The 27,097-nt window shown below is 41.0% G+C and overlaps 1 protein-coding gene across 3 annotated transcripts in view; it reads left to right on the plus strand.

The window, feature by feature from the left end:
* dclre1c (DNA cross-link repair 1C, PSO2 homolog (S. cerevisiae)) overlaps nt 1–27,097 on the plus strand; it is a 46,111-nt gene that overhangs the window by 10,651 nt on the left and 8,363 nt on the right. For all 3 annotated transcript variants that reach the window (XM_060903365.1, XM_060903367.1, XM_060903368.1), the window contains 8 exons: nt 317–418; nt 4,962–5,034; nt 11,674–11,814; nt 11,920–12,021; nt 12,105–12,241; nt 14,956–15,010; nt 15,110–15,198; nt 15,307–15,404. In XM_060903365.1, the coding sequence (XP_060759348.1) occupies nt 317–418; nt 4,962–5,034; nt 11,674–11,814; nt 11,920–12,021; nt 12,105–12,241; nt 14,956–15,010; nt 15,110–15,198; nt 15,307–15,404 (797 nt within the window). The remainder of the gene's footprint in view (nt 1–316; nt 419–4,961; nt 5,035–11,673; nt 11,815–11,919; nt 12,022–12,104; nt 12,242–14,955; nt 15,011–15,109; nt 15,199–15,306; nt 15,405–27,097) is intronic.

Consider the following 27,097-nt stretch of genomic DNA (forward strand, 5'->3'; position numbering starts at 1 on the left):
AAGAGGACACCCGCATCTTTTGGCAACGTTGGCAGATGTCGGTCACTTTGATTTCCGCTGTACGTTTTACTTCTATCCTACGATGTCTCGCACAGGTCTCAACGAATCTCGTTTACGGCCGTCGCTTTGACATATGGACTGATATATTACAGAGCATATTTCAAACACTCAGAACTTGCTACAGCAGCGACAAAATAGCGATCAAAAATGCATTCCTATATTTAATAAAATGAGAAATAGAATTTTGATAATAAAAAATTTGCCTTCAGTTCTCCTTTAAATGTACTTGTGTATATTTGCCTTTGTCTTCCTGCAGGTTTCTGTTTGAGGGAGCTCGGGGCACTGTGCTGTACACCGGTGATTTTCGACTGGCTGCTGGAGATGTAGCGAGGATGGAGCACCTGCACTCTGGAAACAGGTGCGTAGCGCTGCATGTAGTTTGGTGTGACCCATTTCCACATCCTCCTGCTTCCTGGTGCTCCGTCGCATTCGGGTTTGTAGCACCAGTGTATGAAGTCTGTACGAGTTTCCTGCCAGATAGCTCGAGGAGAACGGACTTATTGTTGCTGTGGTTGCATTTTAGTGTGACATGACTGCAAAACACTGATGAAAGTGAGGAAAGAATGTGGAATAATGTTCACTTCTGATGAGAAGTTTTTCACCAACGAGCTAAAGGGATATGGTGGTTCAGTGATTAAAGCTAGACGGCCTTTCAGGTTTTTCAAGTGTAGGTCATAAAAAGAATTTTCCCCGACACCCAATTATTTTTGTTTAGTGGACCGAAAGCTACTGAATTTGAATCACAGACTTCCAATTTTGTTAGTTTTTTTTTGTTGTTGTTTTTAAATAGAACAATTAATGAATTTAGAGCCACATGGCCCTAAATTCTCTGCTATTTTTTCCTGCTTCACCATGACCCAATACAAGATACTACATCATGCATCATGGGCTTTCCCCGTTCGCGCAACGCATTGTGGGATACAAATTTGAAACTGGAGAGAAAAATGGAGGACGCGAGTGTGCGAAATGTGAAAGGCCGACTACAGTAACGGAAAGAAAGCGAGAAGAAAAGACGTTATGTTCTATACGAAGGAAAGGAAACGCAGGACCAAACTAATAAATATCGGCGCTCAGCGAGCACCTCGGTGTGATCAGCTGTTCGTTTAGCGACAGAATGATGGAACTGTCAGTGCACGCTGCCTGTGCATGCACATGGACTTCCTCTGTCTGCTTGACTGCACGAACTGAGTGATTTCATGCACATTATTTGCTTTAATCCCCTCAAATTAAATAACTTCCCAGCCATGGAATGGCTGGGAAGTATATTTTATGAGGTATTACAGAAATAAACATGTATCACAATGACCAAATTTCAGAGGGAACTAAATTTCACTGATTTTTATGAAATTGAAAGGCCGTGTAGTTTTTATAGATGAAAGTCTTCCGGATTTACCTGGAAATCCGGATATTTGATAAAACTCTTGTAAATCTCCGGTTTTCCGAATGGAGAAGTTTATTTTTTGGATTTTTCGCGTTCCGTTTCATAGAAATTCGGTTTTGCGATCGCGCGGCTTGTTTACGTTTGGCGACAGTTTTGTAGTCTAGCAATGCTTGCTGGTGTGTACGAGACCTTATATGCTTATATATACCTCATGATATGTGAACGAGATTTTATCGCAATATCGTGCTTTAGAAAACATGGTCTTTCTTTTGTGTAACTATTTAATATCAGTAGAATTATTATTTTCTAAACATATATGCAGTATTGCACATAAGATGCGACAGCATCACTTTTTATATAAGTTTTGACATCCAATAGTGAAAATTCTGAATTTAGAACAATGCCCTGCTGAAAATTACTCATTAACTAGGGGAATTAAATTTGATATTTTTGACATGTTAATCATTAATGTACATGAAAGAAAAAGGCTTAAAAGTTATAACTTGTTTTAGTGAAAATAAGTACTAAAATGCACTAGAATGCAGGGGTTTGCGTGTTATGTTATCAAAATTTTTTCGGGGGACGGTGCCCCCCATCTTAAGCCTCGGTCACAACCGGCCGTACGTGCTCCTACGGCCGGTCTACGTGCAAAAAACGCAAGAAACGCACGGAGGGTGCGCGTGTGACGTGCTGATTTTCGAGCCATAGACTGGCCGCAGACCGGCCGCAGAGGTTCTTTGTCATGTCAAACAAACTCTACGGGCGCTTACGTTTTTTTTCAGGTTGCAAGACAAACTTACGGCCAACGTGCGTCTTTCTCCATGAACAAAAAAAACTTAGCAATTTAGGAAACGCCAAAAATCGCACGGCCAAAAAATCGTACGTCCGGTTGTGACCTAGGCTTTAGTTTGACTTTCAAAAGTTCAGGATTTTTTTTTCTTTGCTCCACTTTCATCTCTAAGTTTTAAGGCTTCAGGCTACTGGTCAGAAGGTTGTGATTTCAAATCCCAGCGTTACCAAGTTGCCACTGATGAGACTTTGAATAATACCCTTCATCCCCCCCCCCCGAATTTGGAAAACTTGTAAAGTAGAGCCCTGCAGTCCCGCGGGACCCGATGCAAAGCAGTGCGGCGCGGGACAAATTTTGAAAGCTCATTGCGGGCGCGGGCGGGAGGGGGAGTGCACAATGCGGGAGCGGGCGGGAGAGGTGATAAGCTGCAGTCCCGCGAACTAAAAACGTGTTTAAAATAAAATTTATAAATTATTAATTTATGTCTATCGTATATAATTTGTGCTGGATATTTTATTTGGCATTAATAAAAACATTTTAAGATGCCTAAATTTGCGGATGTGGTCTAATCTCGCGTACGTTTCCGATACCTTTCCGCTCTTCCGTGTTTGAGATCTCCGATCATGGCAGAAGAGCAGAGCTTCTCTAGTGACGCTCACAGTGCTTCAGAAGTAAGTGCTGCTTTAAAAAGAGGTACATTTACCGTTAAAGAGTCAAGAGTCCTGAAATCAGACATTTGGAAGTCGTTCTCACTCGTGTACGACGCAGAGCTCAGCATGTTTAATTCCCTAAGCCAATGACAAGAACTTTGGTGAGAAATAACGCGAACATCTGCATCATGCGGGATTTGCGGGCGGGAGCGGGACAAAATACGGCAGGCGCGGGTGGGAGCGGGACTGAATCATAATTCTTTGTGGGAGCGGGACTGAAAATTCTGTCCCGCGCAGACCTCTATTGTAAAGTTAAATTTTGGAAAAATGTTGGCCAAATAAGTTGTGTGTAATATTTTATATATTTAGGATGCAGTGCAAAGCACTGCAACTATTGTTCTTCTACGTATTCTTCTTCTTCTTCCTATGCAATTTTCGATTTCGATTAACTCAATAACTGTACGTCGCACACAGACAAACAATATATCAAAACGTGCGGCTCGATCGGACTCGCTATGCTATTACTTTTCTCTACAGAATACGATTTTTTTCGCGACAGTCGCGAAAAAATCGTCCAAAAAAACCCCATTCATTTCTATGGAATTAATTGAAAAAAAAGCACTTTTTCAAACATCCACTGCTCTGGCATGCTTTCACCTAGAGACGTGATTCAAACTCTAAAACGTAGGAAAATTTCTCCTCTGTGGATCTGGCATTCAACTTTTCTGCTAGGTTCTACACTTTCGGATCAGTCCCGGCTCAAACGCCATGTGGGTTCTGGGAGAAAATCCGGCTTTTGAATGGGTGTCTATTGCGTTACACACCAGTGCAGCTCGTTAACTTAGAGTGGAGAGAGGTTGAAAATAAAGCTCAAACTTTTTCGCTTAAACTGTGTTTTCAGCCACAAATTTCACTCTACAGACATGATTTTCTCAAAAGTAGTAGTAAAACTTGTCCTGATTCACACAATGTGTCTACCTAAACGATAGGATTTACAGTTTTTGAATGACAAGCGTCAAACTGAGGACAGGGCAGCTGACAGGCTTCATTGACACCCATTATAAACGTGAGAGAAAAGTCACTCATTTTTAAATCGCTCTAGTGTCGTTATTTTTAACACTACAGACAAAAAAATACATCATTTTATTCAGGAGACCCTTCTAGCGCTCACTGTGAAAGAATTTTGTGAATAGCTGCTTCCGTTGTCGAGTTATTTGTCATTGTTCGAGGCCTGTTCCGTAGTAAAACACAGCACAAAATTCAAGACCTTGTGTGTCTTAGCTCATTGACGCCCATTATATACGTGACAGAAAAGTCTCTCAATTTTAACACTACAGACAAAAAATTACATCAGTCTATTCAGGAGACCCTTCTAGCGCTCACTGTGAAAGAATTTTGTGAATTTCTTTTTTTGTGAAAAAAAAAAAACCAGCCTCAGTCGGCATGACACTTCACCTTAGCCGCCCACTTTATTAGGAACACTTCTGTTCGTACATACAAACTACAAACACTGTTCTTAGAGTTTAGAGTTTATTTTATTTTTAAAAGGGACAGTGCACAAATTAAACATTATCCTTGTGGTAAGGACAGATGTCTGTACCAGGTTATAGCAGTACATGCTAATTTCCGCCTGTAGTCACTTTGTTTATACTCTTGAATAGCTCTTCTTCATGACGGCTGCTGTCTCAAGCACACACATAATCATTGCATTGAAACATCATTGCAGGTCACACATTCACGGCCAGCGAACATGCGTGACCGAATTGCTTCGCGCACTGCATCCTCTCACAATTTCCCCCGGGGAATTGTCCGGTCTAGTTATATATATTAGTGACCTAAAATCAGTTTTGTATTGCAGCTCACCTTGTCTGTACAGATTTGCGGGGGGGATTAATGTAAAGAATACCACTGGATGTTTCTGTAATACTTTTACATTGTGGGAAGTAAACTACAGCACAGCAGGGACTGTACATTATCACATTATATACACTAATCGTGATAAATTTGTAGATGCGCCCAGTGTTTTTTCACTTTGGAAGATGTTTAATGTGATTTCTCCTCTCCGTACTCCTTATTACAGAGTGAAAGACATTCAGAGTGTGTATTTGGACAGCACGTTCTACGACCCCAGGTTCTATCAGATCCCTAGCAGGGTGAGCATTTCTGAACTGGCCTTCTATCACGGTTATACGGTCGAGAGGAAATGATTTGTATTCCACACATTCTTCTGAAGAATATATCCTGAGAGAAAACATCCTTGTAACTAACAATTTATCTCCAAAAACAGAGTTCTAGGAAGAAAGAAACGTTCAGTGTAGGTGTTTCTTGCAATGAGATAACAATCCAGAATGTTAAGTGCCGAAAGAAAGAAGCGAGTGTTTTGTTCGAGCTGAGTTATGACTGATTACTTACAGTACCAATCAAAAATTTGGACACACTTTCTAATTCAATGGTTTATTTATTTATATTCATTAAAATACACTACATAGCTTAAAGTAATGATGGATGTCGTTTCTCTTTACTTAGTTGTTTGGTTCTTGACATGAACTACATGATTACTACAGTTGTGGAATAGAGCTATTTACTGTGTTTTTATTATTTACTGTTTGATCTCAAACGCTTTAAGAAGGCAAGAAACTCGTCCACTAATTAACTTTTGACGAGGCACAGCTGTGAATTGAAAAGTATTCCAGGTGATGACCTCATGAAGCTGGTTAAAGTGCCATTCCACCATTGGATGTATTCTTTGGCATAAAATACAATATATTTTATGACAACATGACTAGACAGAGAAATCTTTTAGCTTCAAAATGATATATCAAACATAATTTTTTGACAATGACAAGTATATTAATTTTGCGACCAAAGTCACCTACCCTTTTAATTTCCGCGCGCGATGTCATCGGCAGGTTCCCCTTCTTGTGTACCACGTGACGTGTGACGTGGCACATATTATCAGCAATGGCGGATAGAACTCGATAAAAATAATACCAATAAATCTAGCTAATACCAATAAATCTAGCTAACTGAAAGATTAACTCAATTTTTCGCAATTTTTTTTGGCCCCCATATACGAGGAGAAATGACTCTCTCACTTTGGGGGTTTCCTGGTCTAAAAATAGACCGACACGTGGTACACAAGAAGGGGAACCTGCCGATGACATCACGTTTCACTACCGCGCGGAAATTAAAAGGGTAGGTGACTTTGGTCGCAAAATTAATATACTTGTCGTTGTCAAATTATGTTTGATATATCATTTTGAAGCTAAAAGATTTCTCTGTCTAGTCATGTCATAAAATATATTGTATTTTATGCCAAAGAATACATCCAATGGTGGAATGGCACTTTAAGATAACGCCAATAGTGTACAAAGTGTCATGAAGGTAAACGTTGGATACGCTGAAGAATCTAAAATGTCAAATATACAGAAGTGTGCAGAAGTCTTAAGCACACAAAGAAATGCTGTCGACCAAAAATGGCTTAAAAATAATGAAATGAAACGTTTCAACATATTAAAACAAAACTATAAACGGTAATCAGTAAGCCATAATAAATGAAACAGTCAGTATTGGGTGTGCGATGACCCTTTGCTTTTAAAAAAAAAAAAAAAAAGAATGATAGTCTGAGGTCCAGTGAGTGCAGTTTTATGCGGAAATGAGCTGTAGGTTTTACTGAACATCTTCCAGAACCAGCCACAGTTCTTCTGGACACTTTGACTGTCACACTCGCAAGGCAAGGCAAGTTTATTTGTATAGCGCATTTCATACACACAGGCAATTCAATGTGCTTCACAAAAAATAAAAGCATAAGAACAGTAACAAAGAATTAAAGTAAAAGTGAAATCATTAAAATCCAAAATTAAAAAGAAATTAAAATAAAGAATTAAAGTAAAATCATTAAAATCAAAATTTAAAAGAAATTATGTTCAGGGAAATTAATTACACTTTAGGTAAAAATTAATCGAGTGAAAGCATCTGAAAACAGCTTTGTCTTGAGCCTGGATTTAAAACTAACAACAGTAGGAGCATTTTTGATCTCATCTGGAAGTCGGTTCCAAAGCTTAGCAGCATAGCAACTAAAGGCTGCTTCACCACACTTCGTTTTGACAGCTGGTATTACTAGCAAGTTTTTCTCCTGTGATCCTAGTTGGTGCATATAATTGAAACATATCCAGTAGGTAGCTGGATCCCATCCCATTTAATGTTTTAAATAGAAGTAGTAATGCCTTAAAGTCAATTCTGTAGCTCACTGGGAGCCAGTGCAGAGACCTTAGGATTGGAGTGATATGGACTACCCTTTTTGTTCTTGTAAGAACCCTTGCTGCTGCATTTTGGATTAGTTGAAGCTCTTTGATGGTCTTTTTTGGAAGACCTGTGAAAAGGCTATTGCAGTAATCAACTAGCCTGGGCCCGCCTATCCTAAGCGTGACGCAACACGAGGGCCTGTTCCGAGCTTAGTCTGGCCAGGCAGGCTATCTACAGCATTTCCAAGCTCCCGAAAAATCGGGAACCAATCAACTTTGAGCATCTCCAACGGCCCTGGGTAGAGGCGTGTTCAAGGCACTGACGTAGTAGAACTGCGACCGGAAGCCATAGATTGTTTACAGCGGTAGATGTTGTATTGAAAGCATTCAACGGGAAGTTCTCATTGAAAACGGAGCAAAGAGCAGCCCTGGAGGTATTTATTGAAAGGAAGGACGTTTTCGCCTTGCTCCCGACCGGCTTCGGTAAGAGTTTAATCTACCAGTTACTCAAGCAGTTTCCGTTGCGTCACATACGTCAGAGGAAAGAGTGATGTGATTGGTTTAAGGTTCGTCACAGCCTTTTCTGGCTTCGACCAGCAGCAAACTGAGGCATTTCAGGGAGGCGGGTCAACCACGGGCTCTGGGAAACGGTTTGGCTTAATAGCTTGGCCAGACCAAATGCTCGGAGAGCTTTGAAGTCGCGTTAGCCAGGCTAGTAATCAACCCTACTGGAGATGAAAGCATGAATAAGTTTTTCTAGATCATGCTTTGACATGAGACCCCTGAGTTTAGAAATGTTTTTAGGTGATAGAATGCAGACTTTTTTACCACTTTCATATGACTGTTGAAGTTAAGTTCACTGTCAATAAGGACACCAAGGTTTTTGACAGTATCCTTTGCTTTAAGCCCCTTAGTTTCAAGAACAGTGACAATCCTAAGCCTTTCCTCCTTTTTGCCAAATATAATTACTTCAGTTTTATCTGCGTATAGCTGAAGAAACTTGTGAGACATCCATTTATTAATTTGGTCAATGCATCTATGAAGAGACTCAAGAGGGGCATAGTCATTAGGTGACATAGCTAAGTAAAGCTGAGTGTCATCTGCATAGCTATGGAAGTTTGAGTTATTCTTAATAATTTGTCCAAGTGGGAGCATATAAAGGTTGAATAGTAATGGTCCCAGGATTGAGCCCTGGGGAACCCCACAGTTCAAGGACATGGGTGATGAACTGTGGCCTCCAGTGGCCACATAAAAAAATCTTTGTTGTAGGTAAGATTTTAACCACTTGATTACTATACCAGTAAATCCAACCCAATGCTCCAGGCGTCTTCATTTTGCACCAAAACCCAGTAGCCTTCATTCTGTTTTCTTATTTAATCTATAAAGTGCGCTCTTATGGAATACGCTTCTCAGATACCCCCCCCCCCCCCCCCGGTAACATTTAATTTTGTGCTGGAAAAAAAAACCCGAACGTTTGGACTCTAAAATGTTTCTGTACTGACTCAATAATGTAGAAGTCATAAAATAGAAATCTATAACAAAGTTTGCATGAAAAAAATTTTGACTGGTACTGTATATATTTTAAAAAAAACTGGAATAAATGATCTATTTGAGAATATTCAGCGCTAATTTAGAAAAGGAGATATGATAGAGTTGCCGTCAACACGCTTAAGTTTATTATTGTCCAATAACATCCGGAAGTGTTTGTTTAAAAGGAATTCTAATCCTTCTATTGTCATTTTTGTTTATTTCCAGATAGAAAACCGAAAGTGCTTTTCCTAAAACCAAGACCAAAACTGTGCAAAACAAAAAAAGTGATAGAACAGCTCAATAAGTAATTAATAAATAATGAATAAATTAATACATTAATTATTGAATTAATTAAAAAAAATAAATAATGTCTTGGCTACAATCTGTCAACAATTACAGTTTTCACTATTAATGAGCAATATGTTTTTGATTATTATTATTATTATTATTATTATTATTATTTATTATTTTCCCCTCCAGTTTATAGTCGCACTTAATTTTGTGGAACATCCATGATGTGAGTTAGTTCTCGTTATCATTTGTCATAACAGCTATAAAGAGCATTTTCTCTCTTTTGAAGTTAGAGCTAAAATAATAACCACTGGGGCGGCACGGTGGTGTAGTGGTTAGCGCTGTCGCCTCACAGCAAGAAGGTCCTGGGTTCGAGCCCCGTGGCCGGCGAGGGCCTTTCTGTGTGGAGTTTGCATGTTCTCCCCGTGTCCGCGTGGGTTTCCTCCGGGTGCTCCGGTTTCCCCCACAGTCCAAAGACATGCAGGTTAGGTTAACTGGTGACTCTAAATTGACCGTAGGTGTGAATGAGAGTGTGAATGGTTGTCTGTGTCTATGTGTCAGCCCTGTGATGACCTGGCGACTTGTCCAGGGTGTACCCCGCCTTTCGCCCGTAGTCAGCTGGGATAGGCTCCAGCTTGCCTGCGACCCTGTAGAAGGATAAAGCGGCTAGAGATAATGTGATGTGATGTGATAATAACCACTAATCCCATTTGAGAATCCAAAAGTACTCTTGTAATATTAGTGAACATCTGTAAACACTAAACTAAATGTTTTATTGATATAAGTAAAAAAAAAATTTTGATTCATTTTATGGGTGTACAGTAGGGTGGAGCTTAAATGACAAATTATTTTTCATTTATTTTATTTGGTCTTACCCCCGAACATGCTTAATTTGTACTAAAAACCATATAGACAAAGTTTGCATTATATCTTAAATTTTAATGGTAGCTCAGTCAACTTGAAGATTACAAAAGTAATTTATTTATTTTCTTTTTACAGTTGTCCATTTTATGTATATTCTAGTCAGTACTATAGCATCAGTTGTTCGTTTATATTTATTTTGTTGCCGTGTGTACAAATTGTAAATTGTGTAATTATATACAGGGATGAGAATTTTCCGCCGATCGGCGGATTTCCGACTTTTTCAGACCAAAATGATCGTTTTTGAGCGTGCGCGCGCAACATTAAGGTCTGCATCACGCATCTTAGAATGTGCGCGCGCGAGGGAGGCTGTGTGCAGTGTTGCCAGATACTGCTAACATTTTCCATCCCAAAATATGTTCCAAACCCGCCAAAATGCACTTAAAACCGCCCAATGTGGCAACACTGCCTGTGTGCTTGTTCATGTAGCGCATGCCAGACAAAGAGCATCCTGATTGGGTTACTCAGCAAAATAAGCCAATCAGCTTTCAGTATGGGCGGGCTTTTATTTCTTTTCTCGAGGACCGGAGTTTTCAGCTGAGTCAGTGCAGCCTACAGGATCGGCATGGCAGAGAGAGCGCGTGTGCGCCCCAAAAAACCAAAGTACAAAACCCACTTCAACTCAGATTACACAAAAGAATCTCCCTGTCTAATAATAATAATAATAATAATCTCCCTGTCTGATAATAAAGAAAATAAATAAATAAATAGCCAAAATCATTAGCCCCTGGGCCCTGCCCCCCCGGGCCATGGGCCCCGCCCCCCCGGGCCATGGGCCCCGCCCTGGTTTTTTCAGACTTTTTAAATATTTTTCATTCTCATCCCTGTATATAGTTCGGACACAATTCTAGTCCTTTGCATTTCTGTGACCGCTCACTGTAATGGCTTCTTGTTTAATGTATGATTTCTTTTATTTCGTGTATGTGTATAGTAAGTTTTAGAAAAATTAGACACGTGTTCTTGGGCAGCTCTGTATTTGTATATATTGTACAGAAATACAGATTCAGAACATATTCGGATAATTGCACACAGACACGTATTCAAAAGAAGTACCCATTCTACAAGCGTTTTTAAATTTTTTTTTTTTTTTAATTTTTTAGCCTATTCGTACTTTCGTTTTGATGTATTTTATCAATAAAGTAAATTAAAAAAAACTCAACGAAATAGTTTATTTATACATTGACAATTTATAGCAATGCGGCATACAGTATTTACCATCTACTAGTTCTGTATCCAGACTTCAGAGGTACTCGGTGTCTTCGGTATGGGTACAGGGAGACCTCGGGCCAGTTGAGGCATTTTTTCCTGAGCATATTTTCAGCTTGCGTCGTCCGGCACTGTGGGATGCGATCAGCTAGATCTGTTAGCTCCATAATGTTAGTGATCAGTTTTTAAAATGATTAACACTATAACAATTGCACAGTGTATATTTCACTGTATACTTTGCAATAAACCCTTAATAAACTGATATTTAATCCATTCCAGTGCAGTATTATTGTAGGCCCTATATTGAATAACGCCTCTAATGACAGCAGGACTTAATTGTGGCGGACTCTGTGGCTTGGCTGCCAAACTTCATACTGATTGAGCTACCAGTTAGATTTCTTCATTTTTATTAATATTTTACCAGAATTATATAAAATTAGGTGGTAAGATGGTCATATTTAACAACTTTTTAAAAATTAGCTCCACCTAGCGTACAGACTTTTGGAGTGAACTATGTCTGTTTGGTGTTCTTGCCATATTAATAAAGTTCTATCCGTGTAATGAGGTTTGTGTGTAACGTGACTGTTGGTGTGACTTTAGGAGGCTTGTCTGACTGGTATCAGGAAACTGGTTCAAGACTGGATTTGTCTGAGTCCATACCACGTAGTTTGGATGAACTGCAAAGCAGCGTATGGTTACGAGTACCTCTTCACCAACCTGGGGCAGGAGTTTAATTCACAGGTACTAATAATTCAGGAAAAGAAGCGATGAATTAGATGCGTAGGTGAACATTTGGTGTTCTTATATTTTTAAATCGTTATTTGAGTCTCTCGGGTTTTGATGTAGGTCCATGTGAACAGCTTGAATATGTACAGACAAATGCCAGAAATCCTGGATCACGTGACCACAAACAGAGCAACACAGATCCACGCCTGCAGGCACCCCAAGGCATGTTACACTTCTTCCTGTACTGCTAATGCGCACCACTCTGCAGCTTATGTTTCAACATATTTATTTTCTGTTTGTGACAGGACGATGAGTTGTTCAGGGCGAACAGACTGCCGTGTGGCTCTTTAGCTCCGGATGGTACACAGCTACGCATCATCAGCATCAAACCTTCCACAATGTGGTTTGGAGAACGGACCAGGAAGACCAACGTCATCGTCAAGTACAATAAATATCATCTATATACAATACTGTGTAGAAGGCTTAGGCACATATAAAGAAATGCTGTCGAGCAAAAATGGCTTAAAAATAATGAAATGTTTCAACATAAATTCTATAAACAGTAATCAGTAAGCCGTAATAAATGAAACAAAGTCAATATTTGGTGTGAGACGACTCTTTGCTTTTAAAAAATAAAAATGGTAGTCTCAGGTCCAATGAGTGCAGTTCAATAAGGAAATGAGCTGTAGGTTTTACTGAGCATCTTCCAGAACCAGCCACAGTTCTTCTGGACACTTTGACTGTCACACTCACGTCTTCATTTTGCACCAAAACCCAGCAGCCTTCATTATAGGGCTGTGCGATGTCCCCTTAATTGGCATCGACGATGTTTACAGTGCAAACATCGTGATGGACGATCATATCGTGGGCGGGGGGGATTTTAATACCACATTATTAAATATATTATTATCATTATTATTATTATAAGTATTAGATACTCATCCGAGGCTTTGGCATGTAAAGAAAAAAAAGCGCTAGGTGATGTGGAATATTTGGCCTTGATAACGGATATGTGGTCCAGCTGCAACATGATGCCCTGTATGTCAGCTACCGTACATTACTGTATGTGGACCGAGAGTGGGCAATGCAGTCCAAATGCCTGCAGACGAGTTTCATGCCAGAGACACATTCAGCGGACAATTTAGAAGACGCATTGCGCGAGACACTTGCCAAATAGAAAATAGAGGAGAAAAAGATCGCCTGTATAACAACGGGGCGAATATTGTCACAGCCATCAGGCAATTGAAATGGCCGTGGTTAAGTTGTTTTGGGCACAATTTGAACCTGGCCATAACCAACTGGCTTGCGCAACATAGGGCCAGTACAGACCGAGCGTTTGGAGTTTGCCGAGCAGTCAACACTGCGTTTGCGCACAGCTGGCTTCGGAGAAATGAGCTGCGCAAAGCGCAGGTGGAAACGAACCTCCCCGAGCACTCACTGATCACGGCAAGATATTAATCGGCTCTAACAATGAAAGACTAGTATTCAAACTATGAGAAGAAACTACACTTAAGCTATTACTCATTGTTTATTTACACCATATCAATTGAAGATGCGTTTCGGCCTTTAGTGCGCACTTGAACGCGCTAATTTTTCCAATTTATTAGTGTTTGAATTATTGCACCAGCTTTTAAAATCATGATTTTTTTTTTTTTTTACTGTCTTTACATTTATCAGAATCACCTTCATTCTTCCCTTTGGTTTGACATTATGGCTTAGAGTGGACCATTTTGTATCTGAAAGTAGGCCTGTTTACCAGATTAAAGTTATTTGACTTCTGCCGAAGTCTGCGCTTCACTGCCGTTTGATAAGGTGCAATATTTCCCGACTGAAGTCGTTAATAGTGGCTATTTGTTTGAACAACATGACAAATTTTACATTAAAAGTATAGTGTAGGCTAAAAAATGAAGTCAAAATTTATTATTAGTACCATACTGTATTTGTGTAACCACATGTTATGTTCACTAGCACGTCCCTGCACCATAGCCTACGTGAACAAGCGGTAATAGGATATTACTTTATAATGATTTATATAATTATGTATTTATATATAATTGTTATATAATATATTTATATATTAAACAAAACTAACTAAACTAACAAAAAACTAACTTTTTAGGTTAAATAGGTCCAGATGATACCGTATATGTATGTTTATGACAGGTGGGGGCGTGGTATCACGATGGTGGCTCTCCATCGTGATGGATGACCACCATCGTCGATGGACGATGGCATCGTCTATCGGCACAGCCCTACTTCATTATGTTTTCTTTTTTTTTTTTTAATCTGAAAAGTGCAGTCTCATGGAATATGCTGCTCAGATACAAACTTATTTTTTTCCCCCCTCCAGTAACATTTAATTTTGTGCTGGAAAAAACAACTAACATTTGGAACTCCTAAAATGTTTTTGTAATGTTTTGACTTGATAATGTAGAAATCATAAAATAGAAATCCAGATGCATAAAGAAAAAAATAGGGTGCCAAAACTTTTGCACAGCGCTGTATTCATCATATACTCTATATACTATACATATAAGTGAATTTGACACGTCTTGAACGCACAATCTGTACCTGTCTTGGGTATGCTTAATAATAAGCGGTCATACTTTGTGTACAGTGCAAAAGTTTGCACACCCCACAACAAAAGTAAGCTCTTTACTGCTTGTTGTTGTTATTATTATTCACATTAATTCCTAAGCTAGAGTCATCACAAAACATCCGTTTAGACTGTTTGTTTTTCTGTTTTGTTGTTGTAGGATACGTGCGCATTTTGTATTTTATCCTCATCTGGAAAACATGGGGGTGTAAACTTTTGCACTGTAGCGTGGCTCAGGTCTACATCCATTTCAAGACTGGAGTTATACTCTTTCAAGTTTAAAGTTAGTTTCAGAAGAAACGGCATTCTGAATACAACTGGAGACATCATAAGAGAAAGAGAGTTCATTGGTTGGTTGGACAGGAAGTCCCACCCTTCAGTTAAACACAACCAGTTGCTTTGTGGTTAAAGATGGAACTATGGGGTGGAAAAGCCAGGCCTTCTTGACTGTTACGCTGATCCTAGGCTACAGATCAATCATCACCGATGACTAAAGATGCATGAACAAATCAACTGTGACCCTTTTTTTTTTTTTTTCCTCCCCCCCCCCCCCCCCCCAGGATGGGTGGAAGCTCCTACAGGGCGTGTTTCTCTTTTCATTCCTCCTACTCTGAGGTAAGAAAGACCTTTGCAAAATGATTAGACGGTATATTTGTAGTAATTACAAATATACGGTCAGCGTACAGTACTGTAAATCCATTCTTCTATAATCAGATCAAGGATTTCCTCTCCTACATCAGTCCTGTTAATATTTACCCGAACGTAATTCCAATGGGCCGAACCGTGGAGGAAGTCACGGAGCTGTAAGTCCTCATACACACGTTATGAATTAATTCATTAAGTATTTATTTATTTATTTTAAACTGATTGCTTGCCTGATCCACCTGTTCTGAATGCGGGTTCTGTTGCAGATTGAATCTTATGCGTCGAAAACATTCAGGAGGGGCTGAGGTCGTCTATAAGCCTCTTGGGAAGCTGAAACGAGCTAGAATAAAATCCACATCTCAAGGTATAGCAGTATATGCACCTTCGCATAACCTGCCATTTGAATTTTTTTTTTCTTCAGTAGTTTCATGTGTTTTATCTGGTACCTTGATTAAACCCTATGTTAATATTTTAACTTCCATATGTCGAGAGTTGGACTAATGATAAACTAATTACTGGGTCGAAAAGGGGCGAAACGGTGGTGTAGTGGTTAGCACTGCCGCCTCACAGCAAGAAGGTTCTGGGTTCAAGCCCAGCAGCTGACGGGGGTCCTTTCTGTGTGGAGTTTGCATGTTCTCCCCATGTCTGTGTGGGTTTCCTTCGAGTGCTCCGGTTTCCCCCACAGTCCAAAGATGCGCAGTTAGGTTAACATGGGACGGCCTTGGGCTGAAATGCCCAAGAGTGGCGGCGTACGCGGCGGCTTAGCTCTCCTATAATGAGCTAAAATTTCATTGTACATTTGTGCAGTGACAATACACACACATACAGTGGTGCTTGAAAGTTTGTGAACCCTTTAGAATTTTCTATATTTCTGCATAAATATGACCTAAAACATCATCAGATTTTCACACAAGTCCTAAAAGTAGATAAAGAGAACCCAGTTAAACAAATGAGACAAAAATATTATACTTGGTCAATTATTTATTGAGGAAAATGATCCAATATTACATATCTGAGAGTGGCAAAAGTATGTGAACCTTTGCTTTCAGTATCTGGTGTGACCCCCTTGTGCAGCAATAACTGCAACTAAATGTTTCCGGTAACTGTTGATCAGTCCTGCACACCGGCTTGGAGGAATTTTAGCCCATTCCTCCGTACAGAACAGCTTCAACTTTGGGATGTTGGTGGGTTTCCTCACATGAACTGCTCGCTTCAGGTTCTTCCACAACATTTCCATTGGATTAAGGTCAGGACTTTGACTTGGCCATTCCAAAACATTAACTTTATTCTTCTTTAACCATTCTTTGGTAGAACGACTTGTGTGCTTAGGGTCGTTTTCTTGCTGCATGACCCACCTTCTCTTGAGATTCAGCTCATGGACAGATGTCCTGACATTTTCCTTTAGAATTCGCTGGTATAATTCAGAATTAATTGTTCCATCAACGATGGCAAGCCGTCCTGGCCCAGATGCAGCAAAACAGGCCCAAACCATGATACTACCACCACCATGTTTCACAGATGGGATAAGGTTCTTATGCTGGAATGCAGTGTTTTCCTTTCTCCAAACATAACGCTTCTCATTTAAACCAAAAAGTTCTATTTTGGTCTCGTCCGTCCACAAAACATTTTTCCAATAGCCTTCTGGCTTGTCCACGTGATCTTCAGACGAGCAGCAATGTTCTTTTTGGAGAGCAGTGGCTTTCTCCTTGCAACCCTGCCATGCACACCACTGTTGTTCAGTGTTCTCCTGATGGTGGACTCATGAACGTTAACATTAGCCAAGGTGAGAGAGGCCTTCAGTTGCTTAGAAGTTACCCTGAGGTCCTTTGTGACCTTGCCGACTATTACACGCCTTGCTCTTGGAGTGATCTTTGTTGGTCGACCACTCATAGGGAGGGTAACAATGGTCTTGAATTTCCATTTGTACACATACTGTCTGACTTGGATTGGTGGAGTCCAAACTCTTTAGAGATGGTTTTATAACCTTTTCCAGCCTGATGAGCATCAACAACGCTTTTTCTGAGGTCCTCAGAAATCTCCTTTGTTCGTGCCATGATACACTTCCACAAACATGTGTTGTGAAGATCAGACTTTGATAGATCCCTGTTCTTTAAATAAAACAGGGTGCCCACTCACACCTGATTGTCATCCCATTGATTGAAAACACCTGACACTAATTTCACCTTCAAATGAACTGCTGATCCTCGAGGTTCACATACTTTTGCCACTCACAGATCTGTAATATTGGATTATTTTCCTCAATAAATAAATGACCAAGTATAATATTTTTGTCTCATTTGTTTAACTGGGTTCTCTTTATCTACTTTTAGGACTTGTGTGAAAATCTGATTATCTTTTAGGTCATATTTATGCAGAAATATAGAAAATTATAAAGCAGGGGTCTTCAACGTTTTTCAGGCCAAGGACCCCGAAACTGATGGAGAGATGGAGCAGGGATCCCCTACTATATATATTGTATAAAATTGTGTTTTATCAAACTGGGCCTAGTGCCATGTATAAACATCGCTACCCTGTTATTGTGCATTCAATTCTAAGCTATTCAAATAATACACAGGTTCATATATTCATGTTTTTATTTTAAACATGTGCAAGGTACAGGGTGGCCGTGCCACTGCCATTTATAAACATATACATCTTGCATACAACTCTGAGCTATTAAAATAATTCACAGATTCATGTCGAAGGGACCGTGAATCCTCAAGCCATCCTTGGATGGCATGCATACTCCCACATTAGTGAGATGTCTGACCCTGATGAGTTGCACACAACTTATCTAACCTTGGACGGATGGAGGTTGTCAGGCAGAGGGTCATATCAGCCTCAGGCTGCAGTCTTGATCTGTATTTGTTTTTCAGGTAGGTGAGTGAGGAAAATCCACTTTCGCAAAGATATGTTGTTGCAAAGGGCAAAAGGCTCATCATAGCTTTTGCTGCCAGTTGTGGAAAGTCTTTCCGGCAAGAGATCCAGAACTGGGTGAGTGGTTTAGTTTCATATACAGTGGTGCTTGAAAGTTGCAAGCCTTATAAAGGATTTGAACCCTTTCGAATTTTTTATATTTCTGCATAAATATGACCTAAAACATCATCAGATTTTCACACAAGTCCTAAAAGTAGATAAAGAGAACCCAGTTACACAAATGAGACAAAAATATTATACAGTGGTGCTTGAAAGTTTGTGAACCCTTTAGAATTTTCTATATTTCTGCATAAATATGACCTAAAACATCATCAGATTTTCACACAAGTCCTAAAAGTAGATAAAGAGAACCCAGTTAAACAAATGAGACAAAAATATTATACTTGGTCATTTATTTATTGAGGAAAATGATCCAATATTACAGATCTGTGAGTGGGAAAAGTATGTGAACCTTTGCTTTCAGTATCTGGTGTGACCCCCTTGTGCAGCAATAACTGCAACTAAACATTTGCAGTAACTGATGATCAGTCCTGCACACCGGCTTGGAGGAATTTTAGCCCATTCCTCCGTACAGAACAGCTTCAACTCTGGGATGTTGGCGGGTTTCCTCACATGAACTGCTCACTTCAGGTCCTTCCACAACATTTCAACTGGATTAAGGTCAGGACTTTGACTTGGCCATTCCAAAACATGAACGTTATTCTTCTTTAACCATTCTTTGGTAGAACGACTTGTGTGCTTAGGGTCGTTGTCTTGCTGCATGACCCACCTTCTCTTGAGATTCAGTTCATGGACAGATGTCCTGACATTTTCCTTTAGAATTCGCTGGTATATTTCAGAATTCATTGTTCGATCAACGATGGCAAGCCGTCCTGGCCCAGATGCAGCAAAACAGGCCCAAACCATGATACTACCACCACCATGTTTCACAGATGGGATAAGGTTCTTATGCTGGAATGCAGTGTTTTCCTTTCACCAAACATAACGCTTCTCATTTAAACCAAAAAGTTCTATTTTGGTCTCATCCGTCCACAAAACATTTTTCCAATAGCCTTCTGGCTTGTCCACGTGATCTTTAGCAAACTGCAGACGAGCAGCAATGTTCTTTTTGGAGAGCAGTGGCTTTCTCCTTGCAACCCTGCCATACACACTATTGTTGTTCAGTGTTCTCCTGATGGTGGACTCATGAACATTAACATTAGCCAATGTGAGAGAGGCCTTCAGTTGCTTAGAAGTTACCCTGGGGTCCTTTATGACCTTGCCGACTATTACACACCTTGCTCTTGGAGTGATCTTTGTTGGTCGACCGCTCCTGGGGAGGGTAACACTGATCTTGAATTTCTTCCATTTGTACACAGTCTACCTAACTGTGGATTGGTGGAGTCCAAACTCTTTAGAGAAGGTTTTGTAACCTTTTCCAGCCTGATGAGCATCAACAACGCTTTTTCTGAGGTCCTCAGAAATCTCCTTTGTTCGTGCCATGATACACTCCCACAAACATGTGTTGTGAAGATCAGACTTTGATAGATCCCTGTTCTTTAAATAAAACAGGGTGCCCACTCACACCTGATTGTCATCCCATTGCTTGAAAACACCCGACTCTAATTTCAGCTTCAAATTAACTGCTAATCCTAGAGGTTCACATACTTTTGCCACTCACAGATATGTAATATTGGATCATTTTCCTCAATAATTAAATGACCAAGTATAATATTTTTGTCTCATTTGTTTAACTGGGTTCTCTTTATCTACTTTTAGGTCTTGTGTGAAAATCTGATGATGTTTTAGGTCATATTTATGCAGAAATATAGAAAATTCTAAAGGGTTCACAAACTTTCAAGCACCACTGTACTTGGTCATTTATTTATTGAGGAAAATGAGCCAATATTACATACCTGTGAGTGGCAAAAGTATGTGAACCTTTGCTTTCAGTATCTGGTGTGACCCCCTTGTGCAGCAATAACTGCAACTAAACGTTCACGGTAACTGTTGATCAGTCCTGCACACTGACTTGGAGGAATTTTAGCCCGTTCCTCCGTACAGAACAGCTTCAACTCTGGGATGTTGGTGGGTTTCCTCACATGAACTGCTCGCTTCAGGTTCTTCCACAACATTTCAATTGGATTAAGGTCAGGACTTTGACTTGGCCATTCCAAAACATTAACTTTATTCTTCTTTAACCATTCTTTGGTAGAACGACTTGTGTGCTTAGGGTCGTTGTCTTGCTGCATGACCCACCTTCTCTTGAGATTCAGTTCATGGACAGATGTCCTGACATTTTCCTTTAGAATTTGCTGGTATAATTCAGAATTCATTGGTCCATCAGTGATGGCAAGCCGTCCTGGCCCAGATGCAGCAAAACAGGGCCAAGCCATGATACTACCACCACCATGTTTCACAGATGGGATAAGGTTCTTATGCTGGAATGCAGTGTCTTCCTTTCTCCAAACATAACGCTTCTCATTTAAACCAAAAAAGTTTTATTTTGGTCTCATCCATCCACAAAGCATTTTTCCAATAGCCTTCTGGCTTGTCCATGTGATCTTTAGCAAACTGCAGATGAGCAGCAATGTTCTTTTTGGAGAGCAGTGGCTTTCTCCTTGCAACCCTGCCATGCACACCATTGTTGTTCAGTGTTCTCCTGATGGTGGACTCATGAACATTAACATTAGCCAATGTGAGAGAGGCCTTCAGTTGCTTAGAAGTTACCCTGGGGTCCTTTGTGACCTCGCCGACTATTACACGACTTGCTCTTGGAGTGATCTTTGTTGGTCGACCACTCCTGGGGAGGGTAACAATGGTCTTGAATTTCCTCCATTTGTACACAATCTGTCTGGCTGTGGATTGGTGGAGTTCAAACTCTTTAGAGATGGTTTTGTAACCTTTTCCAGCCTGATGAGCATCAACAACGCTGTTTCTGAGGTCCTTTGTTCGTGCTATGATACACGTCCACAAACGTGTTGTGAAGATCAGACTTTGATAGATCCCTGTTCTTTAAATAAAACAGGGTGCCCACTCACACCTGATTGTCATCCCATTGATTGAAAACACCTGACTCGAATTTCACCTTCAAATTAACTGCTAATCCTAGAGGTTCACATACTTTTGCCACTCACAGATATGTAATATTGGATCATTTTCCTCAATAAATAAATGACCAAGTATAATATTTTTGTCTCATTTGTTTAACTGGGTTCTCTTTATCTACTTTTAGGACTTGTGTGAAAATCTGATGATGTTTTAGGTCATATTTATGCAGAAATATAGACAATTGTAAAGGGTTCACAAACTTTCAAGCACTACTGTATGTTTCTGAACATGCTGTCAGTGGATAGTTCGATGAGCTGATCCTCCTCTGTCACTGTCAGGCGTGTGTCCTCTGCTGCGTTGTCTGTCTGTGAATGGAAACTGTATCCATGTCTTGTCCCTCCGCCAGGAGTCAGCCTCAGAAAAGTAGTTCCTAAATTGTCCCTCGAGCGCCTCGAAGTGCGCAAGAATTGCGCATGTTACGGGAGGCGAGAGCACAGCAGAATCTCCCAGCTCATCCGGTGGGAGCACGGTGGTGTAGTGGTTAGCACGGTCGCCTCACAGCAAGAAGGTTCCAGGTTCGAACCCAGTGGCCGGCGAGGGCCTTTCTGCACGGAGTTTGCATGTTCTCCCCGTGTCTGCGTGGGTTTCCTCTGGGTGCTCCGGTTTCCCCCACAGTCCAAAGACATGCAGGTTAGGTTAACATGGCGGGGCCTTGGGCTGAAGTGCTCTTGACCAAGGTACTGAACCCCTGACTGCTCCAAGGGCGCTCTAGTGTGGCTGCCCACTGCTCTGGGTGTGTGTGTGTGTTCACTGCTTCAGATAGGTTAAATGCAGAGGATGAATTTCACTGTGCATGTGACAAAGGTTTCTTCTTCTTCATCCACTGATGGAAACATGGAAAATATTCCCTCCCTGACGCGGTCCCTCCATCTTCTGATTTTTTTTTTGAGAAAGCCTTCCATTCTGTCATACAGCTGAATGGCACGTGTATTGCAACCTTACATAGAACTGTTAAGTTTGTTCAGCTCAGCGAAAATGTCTGCAAGTTTGGTGACCCAGACATCGTCACTGAAAAGTGCAGCCAGCTCCGTGTGCTTTTGGAGAAGTAAAAACTCCTGAATAGATGTGTGTAATTCCAACACACGTGACAACACTGTTCCACGTGAAAACCGTCGAACCTCAGAATGGTACAGTAGCGCAGTGTGGTGCTCTCCCTCAGCACCACAGAGATTAGAGAAGAGACGCGTTTACAAAGCACTCTTCTTGACTATATTGACAGCTTTCACGACCGAGTCCATGGCATCTGACAATTCTGCGCTCATGTCTTTGGCAACAAGTGACTCCCCGTGTAGCATGCAGTGCGTCCAAATCGCTTGCGGAGCCACATCCCTTACAAGTGCGATTAGTCCACTTTTTAAACCAACCATGGCTCTTGCACCGTCGGTGCACAGCGCGATACATTTTTCCCATGGAATGTCATTTTCTCTGAAAAAAACATCAATTACTTTGAAGATTTCAGAACTAGTTGTGTATTCAGGAAGGCGCTTACAAAACACAAATTCCTCCTGCATTTCCTTTGGATCGACAAAGCACACAAACGCCAGAAGCTGTGCGTCCTTTGACACGTCTGTTGATTCATCCAATTGTAATGCAAATGCATCTGCCAACCTCAGTTTCTCCATCACTTGCACCCTCACAGCAGATGCCATCTCGTCAATGCGGCAAGCAATAGTCGTGTCCGACACTGGAATAGTTTTCAGTTTATTAATGCCTATCATTCCCACACATTGTTTGTTTTACACGTCAGTTGCTGAAGGCAATATTAAATCCTCTCCAAGTGTGTATGGCTGTTTCTTCTGGGCAATCCGAAGAGCAACTTGATGAGAGCATTTCAGAGCTAGTTTACCAACTTTGGCTGATTTTTCTCATCAATGTCTGTTGACGTTAGAGGGATTTGAGACTAGTTTGGAAGTATTCAACAGGTTTGTCTTTTAAGTGGCTGTGGGTCGTCTCCAAGTGACGCTGCAGCTTTGATGACTTCATAGATTCGTTTGACAGCACAGTAGAGCAAATGACACATTGGTAATTCAATGCCGCCATGTGTGTTACTTTCCAATGCCATCGGTGGTTTCTGAGGTGGAGTTTTTTTGGTCGAGCTACAAAACGATCCATTTTCGCTCATAATGTCCATACACTTGGCATAATAATATACTGGCCTCAGTACTGGCTGTTGTGGATAGGAGCTGCAGTGTTTTAGACCAGGAATATCTTGCAAAAAAGATTTCAAAAGGGTCCGTTGGGGAACTAACGCTACGTTCACACTGCAAGGCTTAATGCTCAATTCCGATTTTTTTGTGAAATCCGATTTTTTTGTGAGGTCGTTCACATTAACAAATATATGCGACTTGTATGTGATCCTCAGTATGAACGAAAAGCGACCTAAAAGTGTTCCGCATGCGCATTGCAGGATACGACGACGTCACACGCAGTGAGCATGGCCAGTGTTTACGGAAGTAAAACCGCCCGGTTGCGGTATGACCCATCCAATCTAGCTTGAATAGCTGTATCCCCCCAAATGGAAATCAGCTCCCTAACCTCTGCGTCCTTCCATTGAGAAGATTCAGAACCTTCACAGCCCGAAGCGTCCCTCGCATTGATGTCATGCGCAGGGGCGCAGATACGTTTTTTGAACTGGGGGGGACAAAAAACTGGGGGGGACAAAGCTGCCAGCAAACCAACCCCAACCCCGATATGCCTGTCAAACTTGTTGTGGGTTACTATAGCAACCAAGCTCGAGCTCGCAACCTGTGCAGTCTGTGCAGCTCAACCAACCGAATATCAGTCTTTGTTTTGTTTTATGTGAGTTGTTGCAACTATGTATACACTGCTGTGCACCTCAATAAACCGAATGGTAATTAGTCTTTTGATTTTTCCGTGAGGTTTGCCTTATGCAAAGTGGGGGGGACCGAACGAAGTGAATTTAAATCTGGGTGGGACGAATCCCCCCCGTCCCACCCTCTATCTGCGCCTGTGATTATGCGCCATGTTGTTGTAACTTTTTTTTGAGAGACCCGCCGCCTACTTCAGCGCAGAATAGTGACGTTTGTGGCTTGTTGATGACGTGTAAGTCGGATGAATGCGACCTGGCGGTTCAGACTGAAGTCGCATATGAAAAGAGCGGATAGGAATCGGAATTAGGACCACATATCCAAACGGCCTGGGTCGGATTTGAAAAAATCGGATCTGTGTCGTTCATATTGTCAATAAAAGATCGGATACAGGTCACATATGGGCGAAAAGATCGGATTTGAGTCACTTCAGCCTGCAGTGTGAACGTAGCCTTAATGTCGTCTTTTTTTTTTTTTTACAAAGGTATCTTCTTTTCAGGGTGGCATGGTGGTGTAGTGGTTAGCGCTGTCGCCTCACAGCAAGAAGGTCCGGGTTCGAGCCCCGTGCCCGGCGAGGGCCTTTCTGTGCGGAGTTTGCATGTTCTCCCCGTGTCCACGTGGGTTTCCTCCGGGTGCTCCGGTTTCCCCCACAGTTTCCCCCAAAGACATGCAGGTTAGGTTAACTGGTGACTCTAAATTGAGCGTAGGTGTGAATGTGAGTGTGAATGGTTGTCTGTGTCTATGTGTCAGCCCTGTGATGACCTGGCGACTTGTCCAGGGTGTACCCCACCTTTCGCCCGTAGTCAGCTGGGATAGGCTCCAGCTTGCCTGCGACCCTGTAGAACAGGATAAAGCGGCTAGAGGAGATGAGATGTTCTTTTCAATAATATTGCAGCGTGCGTCTTGTGTCTGGGATCTTAGTCAGCTGGGGACTGAATAGGTTCGGCCAATCATGGGGAACCTGACAGCCAGCCTGTAACATGCAGCCTCGTGATTGGCACAGCAGCGATAGGGGCGGGTCCTCCTCTTTGTATACAGGAGGCTTGGAGGGACAGGTCTAGGCTAGGTCTCATGCTGTGAGTGAACCGGTGCACAGCCTGAGAGAGCTCCTGCGTGTCCTGAACGTGTGCATTGCTGACTGAAAGATAACATCATCTGCCTCCATTTATCCGTTCACGACAATATGTTGGATTCATGTTAACGTGTATTTAAAGACATTTAAATTTGTGGGGAAAAAATTGGTTTAAAAAAAAATAAAAAAATATAAAAAATTGTCTAATCAACCACAAATTTCGCGACCCCCTGTTGAAGACCTCTGTTCTAAAGGGTTCACAAACTTTCAAGCACCACTGTGTAATGTAATTTTATATACACTTCCAATATAAAAAACCTTGTAAAGAATTTTCAATAAATAAATAAAATTTTAAGGTATGAAACTGTGATTTCATTATAGCATCACAACAAACCTACAAACATGAGAAAAATATATTACATTTCAAAAAGCCTTTCCAGCCTGAAGGATTTTTTTTCATATTAGCATTTACACCAACAAAAAATAAATATGAATTATCAAAATTAGATTTACTTATGATAAGTCAAAGTTATGTAAAATGTGTAATTGATCAAAATAATAATAATAATAATAATAATAATAAGTTCAATTTATATAGCGCCTTTCACAAACCCAAGGACGCTTTACAAAAGAGTTACCACCAAAAAAAAAAAAATTAGGAAGAATAGTGTGAGGTAAAGAGAAAAGTTTAAGTTGGCTTTGATGGAAGAGAGTGTGGAACAGTCACGAAGCGATTGTGGTAACGAATTCCAAAGTTTAGGAGCAGCAACACTAAATGATCTGCCACCCATAGATGCCAGTTTAAAACGAGGAACAGTCAGAAGTCCACAGACAGAAGATCTGATGGAGCGAGAGGGACAGTACAAATGAATTAACTCAGAGATGGGAAGGAGCGAAACCATGAAGAGCTTTATAGGTTAACAGCAAGATTTTGTATTTGATCCGGGAGATAACTGGCAACCAATGCAGTTGCTGTAAAACAGGAGTGATGTGAGCAGTGCGCTTGGTGAGTGTGAGGATTCTTGCTGCTGAGTTTTGAATGTACTGCAGGCGATTGAGCGATGTGGCAGGGAGACCATAAAAGAAAGAATTGCAATAGTCAAGACGAGAAAAAATAAATGCATTGACCAACATATTGGCATCAGTTTCCAAAAGAAAAGGGCGGAGACGAGCAATATTGCGGAGGTGAAAGAAAGCATTCTTAGTAATTAGTTTAAGATGGGGTTCAGATGTAAGGGTGGAGTCAAAGAGAACTCCAAGGTTTTTTATAACTTGAGAAGGATGAATAGACTCACCATCTACATCAATAGTAAAACTGGAGAAATTCTGAACCTGTCTTTTGGTACCTACTAATAGAACCTCCGTTTTGCCAGCATTAAGTTTAAGGCAGTTCTTATGCAGCCATTGCTTAAAGGCGTCGTGCGGTAATTTCAGCAATCAGGCTATATCATGTGTCAAAATGTCGGGTTTGGTGGGTTATTCAAGCCCCTCGGTTTCCCGCAATCTCAGTGTCACGATGCGCCCGCTACAAGCATTTAAAGTTGACGCGCACAGCCAAATTTAGGCAGCCAGCCATTAACTAGGTCAACTTATGTGTGACGTCATACCAGTAACCTCCCTTGGGTGACGCTGGCCTGTCGCCATGTTTTCTCTATAGCGTGCGTTTACCAGAGTTGTTTACATTGCGGATTTTGTGGATTTATTCAGTTTGTGGATAGTTTTGAACACTCAAAACACTATGAAATGATGTATTAATATTCTGTGATACAAAATGCCTAATCGGTGTGTTGTGTTTGGCTGTAACAACGAACACTGAACACTATTTGTGACTGTTATCAATGGATCTGATTTCAAGGTCATGGCTAGGTATTGATCGAAAAAAATATTTTTTTTAAAAACACATGTTTTAAGTGTGTTTTAAGGGGAGGAGGCCCTTAAACACATGTTTTAAGGGGAGGAGGCCCCGGGGAAGACCCAGGACACGCTGGAGGGACTATGTCTCTCGGCTGGCCTGGGAACGCCTCGGTGTTCTTCCCGAGGAGCTGGCCGAGGTGTCTGGGGAAAGGGAAGTTTGGGCTTCCATGCTTAGACTGCTGCCTCCGCGACCCGGTCCTGGATAAGCGGAAGAAG

This window comes from Neoarius graeffei, chromosome 21 (assembly GCF_027579695.1).
Source record: "Neoarius graeffei isolate fNeoGra1 chromosome 21, fNeoGra1.pri, whole genome shotgun sequence".
Taxonomy (NCBI): domain Eukaryota; kingdom Metazoa; phylum Chordata; class Actinopteri; order Siluriformes; family Ariidae; genus Neoarius; species Neoarius graeffei.